This window comes from Microplitis demolitor, chromosome 9 (genome assembly GCF_026212275.2).
Source record: "Microplitis demolitor isolate Queensland-Clemson2020A chromosome 9, iyMicDemo2.1a, whole genome shotgun sequence".
In the NCBI taxonomy this organism is placed as follows: domain Eukaryota; kingdom Metazoa; phylum Arthropoda; class Insecta; order Hymenoptera; family Braconidae; genus Microplitis; species Microplitis demolitor.
The window spans coordinates 291,834-307,093 of record NC_068553.1 but is presented as its reverse complement, the minus strand read 5'-3'; the positions used below and the strand labels follow the sequence as shown (position 1 = coordinate 307,093).

Sequence of the window (15,260 nt, the reverse complement as noted above, 5' to 3'; positions counted from 1 at the left end):
GAATCTAGTTGTTTCGTATCCGATTATGACGATGACACAATCTCGACATCATTAACTGATGATGAGAAGCTAGCCGAAATAGATAATCCCCTAGTAATGACTGAGCTCAGTCTTGATCATCATGAAATTTTAAGCCAGCGAATTTGGAAGCAGCACAACTTGAATTTATTTTTTACGGCTAATCAGATAGTATCAATCTATACAAAAGCCAATGGAAAACCTTTATCGGATTTGATGAAGTTACCGTTGGTTATCGGGTATCCGCAGCCCAATACATTGGGAACTAGATGGATCTATTTGGACCCAATAATGTTTGTCGTTGATTGTCAGCATTGGAGGATAGCCAAATGGCTCTACGGATTTTCGATCATAAATTTAAATTATCGAATCCCTGCCGGAGGTTCTATACTCAAAGTAAGTTAATTATATTAAATCGATTAATAAATTCACCGTATTTTGTGTTAATTATTTTTTTTTAACTTTTTTATCCAGAGTATGATGACTTTAGAATGGCAGGAATTCGTAGCATGGCTGAATGAGACAGCAGCACCTGCAATTGTAGCCTTTCAGTTAGAGATGATACGAACCGTTTATCGAAAGACAATCTATTAATGTTCGAAAGATATTTTATTATATTTTTATTATTATTATTTAATTCATATATAACTAAGAAAAAAAAATTGTCAATAATTATATTTCGATTTTGGCACGATGTAATTATAAATCATAGTATATACACTCATAGAAAAACAATCTTGATTCAAGAAAAATTATTTCTTCAAAATGTGGTTCTTGTTTCGAAATTTTTAATTGATTTAATTCAAAAAATAAGTCTTTGTATCAAAATATTCAAATTCTCTGATAGAGAAAAAAAATTCTTCGTTTGAAAATTTTATTCTCCGATCAAGTCTTTCTTGTTTCGAAACAAAATTCTGACATATTTCGCTTAAGAATTTCTTGCTCTTGGACTAAGATAGGCAAAATGTAGGTTCAAGGCACTACCGACTTGTTTCGAGAATGGCGGGATTTTTAAATCAAGATATCAATTTACTCAGCTTGAAAAAAAAACGTTTTTTTTTTATTTTAAAAATAAAAAATTGTAAAGTGATTTGTTAGGACTACATTCATTTACTTCAAATATGTTAAAGTAGAAATTTATTTTAAAAAAAATTTTTTTTTTTCATTACCTTAAAAACATCTTCCGTCAAGGAATTATTACTTTAACCAAAAATTTAAAATTCTTGAAATAATAATAGGATATTTTTAGTTGAAGAGACAAGTGGTCTTGCTTGAAAAATTCAATAGTATCGATTGAAGATAATATAGTTTCGGGTCAAGACACGAGAGTTATCCATCAAAGATACAAAATCTTTAGAGCCAGGAAAATCGGAATCAAGACAAGAATTTCTTGAAGCAAGACAATTGGATTTCTACCGAAATAAATTCTCGGCTCAATAAAGTATTTCTTGAGTCAATATAAAATTTCTATCAGTGTACGGTAATATATTCAATTTACAATGAGTAAAAAAATTACTCATGATTTAAATATTTCCGATTTTTGACTATTGTGCTGCAATGTATATACTGGTATTACTAGTCAACAACCAATTAGATTACAGAGAAAGCTTCATGTTTGTGTTCGTTACATATTTCGGATAATTAAGTGCAAACATCTAATACAATATAAAGGGTGAGTTTTTCTTATCTTGCTTAATATATTAAACTATGTATTTAAATAAAAAATAATTTATTAAAAAAGATTCATTTATTATAGAGCCTCATTTTCACAGAAGTGATATATATCAAGATTGTTTTGTGCTGCCAAATTGTCGTGGGCTAAATATAATAATTCATTTCTAGTTCAAGTAATATAAATAATTTTCAACAATATGTTAATTACACGGAGAGAAATTTATGGTAACAGTTACAATATATTATGGGAATGGTTCCCATACTGCATGGTAACCGGTTTTTTTGAAATGTTGATTATAGGAACGGCACCCATATATATTATGGTAATTATTCCTATAATTATGGGTATAATTCCCATATGGTATCGGAATAGTTCCAATAGAATCATGGTAATCGTTACCATATAACTATGTTAATGGTAACCATATTATTATGGAAATTATTACCATGATATTATGGTAATAATTTCCATACATTATGGGAATGATTACCATAATATTATGGTAACCATTACCATAATATGATGGTTATGTTTACAATAATATTATAGGAATAGTTACCATAATATATAGGGCTTATTTACATATACACTTAGGAACCATTACAATGTGGTTATAGGATCGCTTACTATTTGCTTGTGGGAACTATTCCTATAAGCATGGTAGTCATTACCATGATTTTTTCACATGCGATATGGAAACTGTTACCATAATGATAGAAATTGTTCCCATACTTATGGAAAGTTTTCCCAGAAAGTATGGGTCTATATCCCATAATCCCAAGTAATCATTACCATAACGGTATGGGATGATATTTCATAAACGTACTAGGAACAGTTACCATAATTTTCTCTCTGTGTACAACAATGTTTACTATGTGTCTTTAACTCTTGTATTTTGGATGGCTGCGAGCAATTACAACTTCATGACCAATAAACCATAAATAATAATTTTAATATATGCCGTAAATATTTTTTTTTTAATGATAATACATGACTATATTTGACCCTAATGGATCGGAATTATGATAAATTACAGTATTTATCGTGAATGACCTATTTTTAGAAGACTTGCCTGATACCCCTGAAGCCTTCAAACATCTAACCGACCCCTCAATTGTGATCAGGATCGCTGTCGAAGAAATTCTATAGAAAATCTATACTCTGTTTCCTGAGTTCGAAACCAGTGGGAAGTTTTGGAGTTTTAACCGTACTTGAGATTTTTTTTATTAAAGTACCTTTTGAAATATCTTTAATAAAAAAAAATTTTTTTTTTACTGTTTAATATATTAGGGTGGCCCAAAAAAACCGACTATTTTTTTTTTTTCGAGTCTCTTATGAAAATTTGTTAGTTTACGATGTTTTAAGAAGCTTCTCCAAAAATCGAAGATAAAAATTTTCAAGAGGTCGCTCACGAATTTTGAAAATATAAAAAATAATTGAAATTCGGATTTTTTACTTCGAAATTTTGTTTTTTTCGTGGCAGCAATAGTTCATATTTGAAAAATCATGTCTATGCTGAAAATTTCAGCCCAAAATTTAAATATTTAAATGGCGCTCAAAAATTTTGAGTATTAACTGATAATATGTGACTAATACTTTGAATTAGTTTTTGTATTTTTTTATTACTCAATTATTGTCATTGCACTAAAATATAACTTTTGCATAACGAAAAATATACAGGGCAGTCTTAAACAATAAAATTTGCTAAGTTTTTAATAAGCGAAAAAACCGAAAAATTGAATTAAAAAATAAAAAAGTATGTAAATAAATTATTATTTATATTTCTCCGTTATTTTTTTATTGATTGTGATGCAAGCTGATGGTCAAAAAATCGAGAAGCTTTATTATTAATATTCAAGGGTCGCTAGAAAACATTCAAAATTCTTGAGCGCCGTTTAAATATTTAAATTTTGGGCTTGAATTTTCAGCGTAGTCATGATTTCACAAATATAAACTATTGCTGCCAAGAAAGAAAAAAATTTGAAATAAAAATTCAAATTTCAATAATTTTTTATATTTTAAAAATTCGTGAGCGACCTCTTGAAAAATTTTTATCTTCGATTTTTGGAGAGGCTTCTTAAAACATCGTAAACTAACAAATTTTCATAAGAGACTCGAAAAAAAATAGTCGGTTTTTTTGAGCCACCCTAATATATATATTAAAAAAAAAATACAATTTAATTTCATTATCTTGCGTAATGTATTTTCAAGTATAACAATTAACTTGATCGTTAACTTTTGCCTTACATATATAAATAGTTTCATAATTTTATTGCGTTCAATGTTTATTACTTAATAAATATTCTTATTATTTTATTACTAAGTACAAGGTTGAATCAAAGAGTAGCAATTTATCATTAAAATATATATTAAAATAAATATTTATTACTTATTAGTAAGTATATAAAGCTGTTATTTTTGATAACTTGTCATTATTATTACGCTCGCAAGTTAGTATTATTTATGAGTGACTAAATATGGAGAGACCGATCGTTAAAGTCCAGGAGGGTAAATTACGCGGTATCAAAGATTTAAATTATAATGGAGTCAATTTTTACGCTTTTAGAGGTATTCCGTACGCGAAGCCACCAATTGGAGAATTAAGATTCAAAGTTTGTATATTGTTATTATGAGAAATTATTTATTCAAATAAATTATTTATCATAATTTAGGACCCTGAACCCTTGGAACCGTGGTCTGGTACCAAAGACGCAACTCAATATGCCAGCAAGTGCGCCCAAATAAACTGGTTTTCTAGGAAAATAATAGGAACCGACGATTGTTTGTATTTAAATGTTTATACAACGGAATTGTATCCGAAAAATTTGAAGGCCGTAATGTTTTTAATACATGGCGGAAATTTTTCATTTGGTTCTGGCGATGACGACATTCATGGCCCGGATTTTATCGTAGAAAAAGACGTCATTTTAGTGGCAATAAATTATCGAGTTGGAATACTGGGTTGGTTTTCATATAGTGGAATATAAATTACTAAATATAAATAAATTTATTACTATAACAGGATTCCTTAATTTGGATGATGAACAAGCGCCAGGTAATCAGGGATTAAAAGATCAGGTTATGGCATTGAAATGGGTTCAACGTAATATAGTTAAATTTGGTGGTGATCCGAATAACGTTACTATTTTTGGATACAGTGCTGGAAGTGCTTCAGTTCATTATTTAACCCTTTCACCGTTGGCTCAAGGTCAGTATTCTATTAATAATTTCCTTGTAAATTGATTAATTTCCTTTTGCCCGTTTCAGGATTATTTCATAAAGCTATTTTACAAAGCGGCGTTGCTACAAACCCATGGGCTAGTGTTTCCATAGAATCTATGAAAGATACTGCCGAAAAAATCACAGCTATACTTGGTTATGAGACGAAAGACCCCAAAAAGCTCATTGAGTTTCTTAGAAAAGCGGATTTTGGTGATATACTGAAAGCAGAAGCATCCCTTTTGAGTTGGAAGGTATAATATCGCTTATAGTTATAAACTCAGCTTAGAACTTAGTAGTTGGTTCCAAGAGCCTAAGGCCAATGCTACCAACACACTCGTCATCTAAAGTTGCCCCAACAAAAGAGTGAACCTCGGTTCCCGGTTTTTACTCCCACTTTTATTCAGACAGTTTGATATTGGGCAATCCCGGGAAAAAATGTTCAGATATGATCATATCTAAGCATTTTTTCCCGGGGTAGTAGGAGCAGTTCCCGAGGTTCATTCTCTCTCTTGGACGCGTGCAAACGAATATGTTACATTCCCCCTCTGTCCATCGTTTTTTGTGTTTTAAATGTTTTCCTGCCTTCACTATCAGAACAGACTAAGTATCAACACATTTGGGCCCTCAATAGATTCAAAATCCAAGACTCCATTTATAAAAATTCCAATAGATGAAGCTGTTAATTCAGGGATTAGAGTACCATGTATATTCGGTGTTACTAGCCATGAAGCAATCATGATTCTTACCGGTACTGAAAAAAATTATTAATTCTTATCAACACAATATCAGTTTTTGAGGTTACCCATTAATAATCATTATTATTTTACGGATTTTTAGAACTGACCGAAGAAAATTTATCAGAAATTGATGCTGATGAACGCATATTACTGCATCCGACAGTAAGAAATTTCTTAGACCGAAAAAAAATTTCATTTGAGGGTATTAGAAAATTTTATATGGCTGACAATAAAATTTCACTCGAAAATATCGAGCGATTTGTTGATCTAATAAGTATGACAAATTTTATAATTAATATTTATCATATAATTAAAATTCAGCAGCAGTTCCCTAATATGCCAACTTATTTATTTAAATTTGATTATTATTGTAAAAATACATCTATGATGCAAAAGATATTGCGAACGAATTTGAAAGGTTAGCTTTCGTAAATTATAATTTATTATAAATCATTATTGGTAATTTAATTTAATTTATTTATAATAGGAGCATGTCACTGCGAGGATGCAAGCTACTTGTTTAATATGAAGGTATACAGAAAAATAGGAATAGACCCGCCAAAATCAGGCTCCACCGAGCACAATATTCAGCAGCGATTTATTGAATTATGGACTGCATTCGCAAAAACCGGGTAAATTAACAAATTACTCTGTCGTAAATAATTAATAACCATACGTTGTTTTAATTAGAAATCCTAATAATCATCAATCTCATAAGCTGATTCCTGTTGAATGGAAACCCGTTGGTAATGACCCAGTAGAATTCAATTGTTTGAAAATTTCTGGCGAACTTTGTCTAACCAAGGAGATAAATCCTTTGTATAATCCGTCCAATGCCTGAGAATACACTATAGGTCAGCTACCCTGGCGAACCCAGGGTTACGGTAAATTAACGTATATTATGGTACTTGGACAATAGACTGTAATTTTACCACTAGTTACAGATGAAGCTGAAGCTAGCGGGTGTAATAAGTAGCGGCCACGCAAAAAATTTCTGGCCGCTACTTATCTCAGCCGCTAGCATCAGTTTCATCTAGTTATGGTGATAATTCCGTAGCATCACTGTAGGAATACGGTAATTTTACGGTAGATTTCAGTAAGTTATGGTAGACCTACCGTAAATGACGTAATATTAGATATGCCCGGGTAAATTTTAAATTAAAAAATATTTTAATTATTAATTACTTTTAAATGGGATAATAGTGTGGTGACTTATAAAAATATTCTGTAGTAAAAATAAAAAATTTATAAAAAATTCCATCAATCAGCTGATATTTTTTATTCTACTCATCCACAACTAGCGACATACGGCGCATATGAATAGGCCGTAAGCCTTAAGCTCATATCGCAATATCGCATGACTGTAGAATTTGCCTCTTAAAGTACATGAAGTATGAGGTTTATTTTAGTATAGATTTTATTACAAGTAATGTTTGCAGCGTACACCTTGAAAATTTTTACTCGGAATAAATCCGATTGAAAGTTATTCGGAAAATTTACCGCAATTTGTGGCATTTTCTGAAATTCAGTGAAATATTTCACTTTACGGTAAAATACCTCAATGTTGCAATTAATCTGCACATTTACGGTAAAATACCCCAATGTTACCACAAACTGTGATGTTTCCAAGCACATTCAATAATACTATCGTACTGTATTTTTATGGAAATTCCGGTATTTTACTGTAGAATACCGTAACTCTTTCGAATACCACAAATTACGAGCGATTTAGGTAATTACTGTAATTTACCATAGTTCGGATCCACCAGGGAATTGATGCTAATTTTGCTTGTTGACAATAGATGATAAAAATTAAAATCTTTTAAAATTAGTAATAAAATTTTTTTTATTCATTCTTTTATTTGTCACAATCTGTATCGTATATTTTAAACATTATAAATATAATTAAGAACATATATTTAATATATATATAAAAATTTTTTTTTAGTTATTTATTATTAATAATTATCACTATCAATAAACAAATAAATAAACTATTACAGTAAAAATTATAAATTAAATTATCTAGTAATTAGTAAAAAAAAAAAAAAAAAAATATTTATAGTAAATAGTTTTTTTTTTCGCAAAAATTTTTTAATAATTTGAGTATTTGTGATAAAAAAAAATGTGATTTTATTCATAAAAAAACTAATTAATTAAAATTAAAAAAAAAATTACATTGCATAAGTACCGTGCCATTAAATATAATAATTATTATTATTTAATTATTTACAGTCTTTTAAAACAGCATCGATAGCTTTGACAAAGTCTTGTCATATATTTTCAATTTTATTTATTTACATAAAATATATATGTATATATATTTTTTAAAATTATTATTATGATAAATTTTATGCACCATTAATATAAAAAAATACATACCCACTAACAATTAATTATTTTTTATTATCAATAATAATTAACCGGGTGCAAAATTATAATTATCTTAAAACCTTTTAATTAAAAAAAAAAATATATATAATTGCACGAACCCCCTTTATGATAAATAATCATAAAATAAACAAAAATTTAATAATTATAAATTATTAATTAATTGATCAATTAATAAATAAATGATCGTATGAGGAAATTTAATTATTGCATTTTAATATTTATATAATAATTATAATAATCTCATCTTATATTTATGATTTCCTCTTGATCACTGCGAAAATAAAATTAAATATATATAATTATTTTAATGTAATTTTTAAAAATATTATGAAAAATTAAACCATTCCGTATCACAGGTTAACCGGTTGTATAAATGCTTTTTTTTAAATATATATAGAGCAATTTAGGGCAGTCAATAACAAGATAAGTTTTTTTTTTCCATTAAAATCCGAGTTAAAATACTCAGATGTGATTCTATATGGCTTTATATAAATTCTATATGTGCCAGATACTAAGAATACCTTTGTAAGACCAAATACGTTCAGATATGATCTAATATAAATACTCATATATGATCATATTAGACTAGTAATTATATATGGTTATATATGACTAGTTATGTCTGATTATACATGATCATATAAAAATAGTCATATCTGATCATATATGAACAGTCATATCTGATCATATATAAACAGTCATATCTGATCATATATAAACAGTCATATCTGATCATATATAAATAGCCATATCTGATCATATATGAACAATCATATCTGATCATATATAAATAGCCATATCTGATCATATATAACCATACTATATGAGTTATTAAATATGATCACATATAAATAGCCATATCTGATCATATGTAACCATAATATATGAGTTACTACATTTGATCATATATAAATAGTCTTATCTGATCATATATAATCATACTATACGAGTTATTACATATGATCATATACGAATAGTCATATCTGATGGTATATGATCAAATATAAACATGTATGAACGTTAATGTCATGAAACATCTGATTAGATACGATAAATTTTTTCATCTGATCATACATTATCAAATCTGAGTATTTCTACGGACATGATCACGTCTGATGTCAATTACGATCATATATGATCACATCAGATCATGTAATTTGTAATGTCAGATACCATGCATAGTCATATATTCATGGCTTATTAAAATAAAATTAATATATGATAATATTTGATCATACTTAGCCATATATGACCATATCTGGGTTTTTTCGAATAATGAAAAGATTTAAAAAACTATTTTTTTTTCAAGTATTCTGTTTTGAATATTTTTCAAGTAAAATCTTCGGATACTACAATGAAATAATCAACTTTTCATATGTTTTTTACTTTATCTAAAAATTCAAAATTCTTTTTATTTCGACCTAAAATGCCCTATAATAAGATGTATATAAAATTTTCCGTGATATTCTTTTAAATAATCCTCACGGCAATCAGAAGTCAGAGATCATAAAAAATCGGCACTTCCAATCACTGTAAAAATCATTAGAATCGGTGGACCCGTTAAAAAAATATCTTTCCGTACATCCACAGCTTAACTGAGTAAACCATTTTTTTTTTTTTTTTTTTTTTTTTTTTTTTTTTTTTCGAATATACCCATTTATTTAAAGAAATTCCCGCCACCACCCGATAGTCGATAGTTATATACATTAAAAATAATAAATTAATTTCTTTTATCATTTAACAATTTAAAAATACTGAGTCCTAGTTTCCGGTTACTAGATTAACAATTAAATCGGTGTCAGAAAAACGATCGATCGTTCGTAAGTTTTTTTTCTTGCTAATGAAAATCAAATAAGTCGCCGAAGAGAATCACGATTAGGTACTTGAAGGGCGAAAGTAGGCGAGAGGAGTATATGTATATATAATTTTTTTCTTAGGTGCGCACCTGCAGTAGCATATTAGCGAAATTAGTGTTGGTAAATTTAAAGTGTCGTTTGTCGTAAAATTTCAGCAGGGCTGGACTGTAAGGATGTTTGTCCTTGAGATGAATATAGTGGACTTCGGGCTCCTGAGTTGTGTGTCCACACTCTTCACAAACGTAGACCTGTAATAGCAAAATTAGTGCTCGTGATTAAAAGCCCTTTGGAATGAGTACCAACAAGCCAAGAATTTGCCTGAGAGTTAAGATTTTACCTTTGTCCGTCTCTCCTTGTAAGCGTACTGATGCTGAACACCGTGAACCTTGAGACAGTGGCTCTCGAGTGAGCACCTCTGTGTAAAACTTTTCTCGCAGAGATTGCACTTGTACGGCCTTACGCCAGTATGTGTTCGTGTGTGGCGCTTGAGGTCAAATGTATCATTGAAACCTTTGCCGCAGAATGTGCACAAGTAACGTTTAACGTCACTGTGACATTTCATGTGGCGGTTTAGTAGCCGTTGTAAGCTAAAAGTTTTGCTGCAAATGCGGCAGGAGAAACGATTTGGATCATCGTCCTGAAAGAACCCAAAGACCAATCAATAAGATTTTCATTCTAAATCAATAAGAAGCATTGTCTTTGTTCAACAAAACTTACTTTGCCAGAAGCTGGTCGGCTAACGCGTTCCTCGTCGCGATTACTAGTCTGCCGCTGTCCCTCAATAGCCAATGGATTTTTGATTCCATGACCGCCATTCACGAATTCCAATTGACAATCACCCGGAAGTCCCAACTGAATACAAACATAAAATATAATTATAAATTCCGATCACTTTTAAGTTCGGATATTGAATTAATGGAAAGGGATAACATATTTAGGAAGAGATTAAGCACTCAAGTTGATTGGCACTGCATAATTAATTAATGCTTTTATTTGCCTTTATCAATCAGGAATGCTTACCCTCTGCTGGAGTACGCCAGGCCGTTGTGTTAAGGACGGGTCGCCAACGCTGATTGATGAACTCACAGTTGCTGTGACACCCGATGGACTTGGTGCGTGTTCCATAAGTCCGCACGCTGGTGACGTACTTGTTGAAGTTGCGTCAATGGAACAGCTTCCGGCACCTGGACTGGGTAAACTACCGCCTGTACTGCTTCCGGTATCGAGGTCTAAACCTGTATGCAAAACAATAAGTTATCGTTATTAGCTTCCGGTGTTATCAGATATCAAATTTCATAAAAAAAAAAAAAAAAAAAAGGCCTACCACTTCCAGAGAAGGTGAGACCAGGGCTCAACAATCCCTGATGATGATGCTGATGTGGGGATGTGGCAGGTTGTTGTTGTTGCTGCTGCTGTTGCATCTGGACCTGAATCTGTAGTTGTTGGAGCTGCGGTTCCTGATGCGTCTGATTTTGGTTGTTGATGTGTAACGCCAATTCAGGGCGTTCTTTGGCAAGCGGCTGATAACTAGACTCATCGGAAGGATACGAAGTTATTGCTGATAACTTTGACAGGGAAAATTGATTCGCGTTGTAATGTCTTGTGGTATCGAAACCTCGAAGAGCCATACTGTGTTCAGGGAATGGGTCTACTGAAGGTTCTACAGGGGTAGCCATCTGTCCATCGTGGCCGAGGCTAGTGGCTGATCCAGGAGAATGGAGTGAATCTTCCAGTAGATCGTTGCCTCCTTCATCAGCTGGCAAACGTGGCAGAAATAATTCTGTAGCGTCTGCTGCCAAGCTTTCTAGGAGTGCCGTGTGATCCGTTGGTGAGCTAAATGTGAGGGTTGCAGTAAACTGCAAAGGATCTACTACGGCACCGGTTACCATGTCAACCATCATTCCCGAGTCAGTGACATCGTAAGTTCCGTACTGTCCAGACAGTAAGTCATTGGGCTGAATCTTATAATCGCCTAACTCGTCTTCGTCAGTTTCTTCTTTAAGCACTAGCCCATAGGCGCATACATTCTGCATCAATGAGTATTGTTTACCCTCTTGCGAGTTGTATTGCTGCTGAATATCTTGCTGCCCAGTATCACATTCCATACCAACGTTAGTTGGCGTCAAAAATCCACCATTCTGTCCCGTATATTGATTTACAAAATTAGCTAGATTATTCCCACCTTTTAGCGATTCATAAAACGGGGGAAGTGAACCCGAAGGTGGTGAACTTGGTCCATAATTACCCCGACCACCATTACCACCAGGATTCATACCTCCATTTCCAGCACCACCACTGGCTCCACCCCCAGCCCCAGCCCCAGCTCCACCACCACCCATAGCACCTCCACCAATATCACCTCCACCTGACCCAGAACCCGAATAACCACCACCACTTCCTGCAGAGCTACCACCGCTCGAACCACTGGATCCCGAATTACCAGAACTAGCTCTCCCATGTCCAGCGGCTGCATTTACTGTCTGAGGACCCGATAATCTCATCGCCAAAAGTGGCCGGGCAATTGAATTACCGATTCGCAAAGCTTTAGCCCCTTCACGACTCTGCTCCTCATCCTGATCTTCATCTTTATTTTTTTTCGGCACCGCGTAGTCAATTGGCTGATCCTGTTCTGGTTCCGTTGTCCGCGGTATCTCTATTTTAGTATGCTCCTGTCTAGGAGGTTGGGTCTGAGGTGGCACCCGCTGTATCACCGAAACTCTCGTCGGAGGTTCAACTCGTGGTGTTTTGGGAGGAGTCGGTGGTCTAGGTAATTCAATTTTATCAGCTTTACGTGGAAACTTGTCTCCCGTTGGTACAATCGCTGGACTTCCATATTCTTTACGTTCAGCACGCGTAAGTACGTGCGTACGACTTCCGTACGGGACATCACCGCCTAAAATACTTGATATAAAACGCCTTGGTGTCGAGGTTGGATTCGCGGGTGTGGATGTTGGTTGCCATTGTGGTGGTGGTGATACTGCTGGACTATTGCTGCGTACAGATTCAGGCGTTGTCGCACGATCGTCCTCTGTTTTATCGCGATCTGAAACAAAGTTGTTTTTCTTACTGATTTACCTTTATTGCTTTTTTTGTTTTTATTCGTTGAAAGGAAGGTTTCGAAGCCAGAGAACGTTGTGACCGTGAGATTTAACTGGAATGCGCGTGTACTGCATCGACAATAAACTCTTATTCGGTTGCTGTAGTCCCGTATCGTTTTATTTTTATTTAATGCATTGGTAGGGATAAAACTTGTTCGGTTCACAGTGTAAGTCACTATGTATGTATGGAATACCGTAGCATAAGGGTACTTATCCGAGGCAACAAATCGCGACTCTTATAGCGGCGCTTCAAGCGTCCATTTTAAGACCGAGGAATGCTACCATGATTCAAATCGGAGAACCTTTTTTCCCTGTCATTCTGTAATTGTATAACGTGATTCTACTAATGACAGTATTCTGTTAAATTTCGACTTAAACTGACTAATCCAAAGTTCGTTGCTCGGTCCAGCATTGAACTCACCGATTATCTAATTTTTCCCTAATCACCGGCTAGTAGAATATGACGAAAAATGCTGGCTGTTGAAAGGATAAAAGGTGAATTATACTGTGTAATTGTAAAGAATAAAAACCGGAAGGTGGTCAGCAACAGGTGTCGGCACCTGTTGCAAGCGTACAGTATCGTATAATTGAAAAAAAAAAAAAATATATATATATATATATAGATTTGTATACTTACACTGATGTTTATTAACAATAAGACTGAGTGGTTCGGTACTTAATGGACTATCCTTTCCATTAGGCGGCGATTTACTCAAATGTTGTGCTTCCAACAACCTTAATTGTTGTTGGTGCAAACGGTTTTTAATTAAAAATATTTTCGGCATTTTAACAACCCCCTCAAGTTCAAAATACCTGTTTCACAAACATTTACACCCTTGATAAACAAGTTTATAGACTACTCAAACAATGGGTCTCCCCAATTGATTCCACATTGACCTTGAACTTTTACTCCACGGTACAATTATAAAATAGCGTTTTCCGTATAAACATAAATCACAATAGTCCTTGACAAGTGTCAAGTCACCACATGTAGATAAATGTCCACGTTATAACTATTTCTATCACCTTGAAAGTCTTATGCACTTTGATAATACAAAAGCACTTGAAAATCAATCGTTATTTCTTAGGCTGTTTGTTGACATCTAGGATTAATATCCTAGTTTAAAAAATGTCTTAGGGCACTGATTGTTTTAAAAAATCTTTAACAACTATCACTTCACTGTAACGTGACACGTCAAAGATTTACCGACTGGTCGTAAAATTTTTTTAAAAAAATGCAAAAAAATGTAAGGTGTGGTCCAAGTTCCGTTGTCTGAAGAGTACGTTAGGGTCTCTCGCGAGCAACTGGGGCTTTGAGAGATGTCGGACGGGACCCTGGGCCCCGACCGTGAGTTAGTCGTCATTTTTTTCCCCCACCGGATTACCAAGCACAGGTATTTACTTGTACCTGCTGGCCCCGGTTCACTCTGGCCCCTTCCCCCGCAGCCTCTCACCTGATCACCCGCTCACCTCTCCCCACCCCGTGTAGCCGACTCGGGGTACTGGCTCGCACGTCTTGCCTGAGCTACCTTGGCTCCCATAATACAACTACCACTACGAGTAGATTCTCCGCCGCCACAATTGTATCCTCACCTCACTTCTCCTTACATACCACTCTTCTCTTCAATTTGAACCTCAGGCGTCTCTACCCCCGCGTCTATACAGCTGACTATAGTCATGCCTCGACTCAAATCGACGCACTTGAAGCGGTTCGCTCTATACTCTACATCTACTGTTCCCTCTGTTCTTCAGTTTGGTTCTTAGTATATATCATTATACTGCACGGACTTATGTATGAGCATGTGTGAGCTCAGACTTGCTTACTATATACTACACGCTGTAGGCTACTATACGGAGTATTATATGGAGAACTGGAGAACTGGAGAGTTGAGCTTCATTGCCATGCCGTGTTTGTATGTTTTAAAACGGACCTTTTAGTTACTCCTGCGTTCATCCTCTGGATCATCATCACACGTTATAATACTGTACTCTTGTACGGCATTATACTGTTGCCTTTTTTTATTTTTTTATTTTTATTATATTATGGCTTTCAACATTTTTATTTTCTTTCATTTCTATAGGGGATATTATATTTTTTATTGCAAAACTACATTTTACATAATATATATTCAGATACAGGTTCGTTTTTTAAGAAAATATTTTTATATTAATGATTGGAATATAAAAAGTATAAGAGAATTTTGTAAGCTATGATTTAGATTTGATATTAAAATTTTTACTAAAATGACTCATCACGCGT

At 33.3% G+C, this 15,260-nt stretch overlaps 2 protein-coding genes across 4 annotated transcripts; one reads left to right on the top strand and one right to left on the bottom strand.

Annotated features, from left to right (window-relative positions):
- Window positions 1-4,170: 4,170 nt before the first annotated feature.
- LOC103575358 (esterase FE4-like) lies at window positions 4,171-6,815 on the top strand. The gene is made up of 8 exons (XM_014444820.2): window positions 4,171-4,305; window positions 4,366-4,654; window positions 4,716-4,901; window positions 4,961-5,166; window positions 5,510-5,663; window positions 5,753-6,070; window positions 6,140-6,284; window positions 6,343-6,815. The coding sequence occupies exons 1-8, from the start codon at window positions 4,171-4,173 to the stop codon at window positions 6,491-6,493; spliced, it is 1,584 nt and encodes a 527-aa protein (XP_014300306.1). The 3' UTR covers window positions 6,494-6,815.
- A 1,203-nt stretch (window positions 6,816-8,018) lies between these two features.
- On the bottom strand, window positions 8,019-14,424 carry LOC103575359 (transcriptional regulator ovo). Of its 3 annotated transcripts, XM_053741950.1 has the most exons (7): window positions 13,638-14,424; window positions 11,227-12,945; window positions 10,923-11,137; window positions 10,620-10,754; window positions 10,240-10,539; window positions 9,992-10,150; window positions 8,019-8,317 (listed from the first exon to the last, which is right to left on the bottom strand). In XM_053741950.1, the coding sequence occupies exons 1-7, from the start codon at window positions 13,783-13,785 to the stop codon at window positions 8,315-8,317; spliced, it is 2,679 nt and encodes an 892-aa protein (XP_053597925.1). In that variant the 5' UTR covers window positions 13,786-14,424; the 3' UTR covers window positions 8,019-8,314. The 3 variants fall into 3 exon arrangements, with proteins under 3 accessions (XP_053597925.1, XP_053597924.1, XP_053597926.1); XM_053741949.1 differs by lacking the exon at window positions 8,019-8,317 and having other exon boundaries at window positions 9,665-10,150; XM_053741951.1 differs by lacking the exon at window positions 8,019-8,317 and having other exon boundaries at window positions 9,665-10,150; window positions 10,989-11,137; window positions 13,638-14,423.
- Window positions 14,425-15,260: the final 836 nt, after the last annotated feature.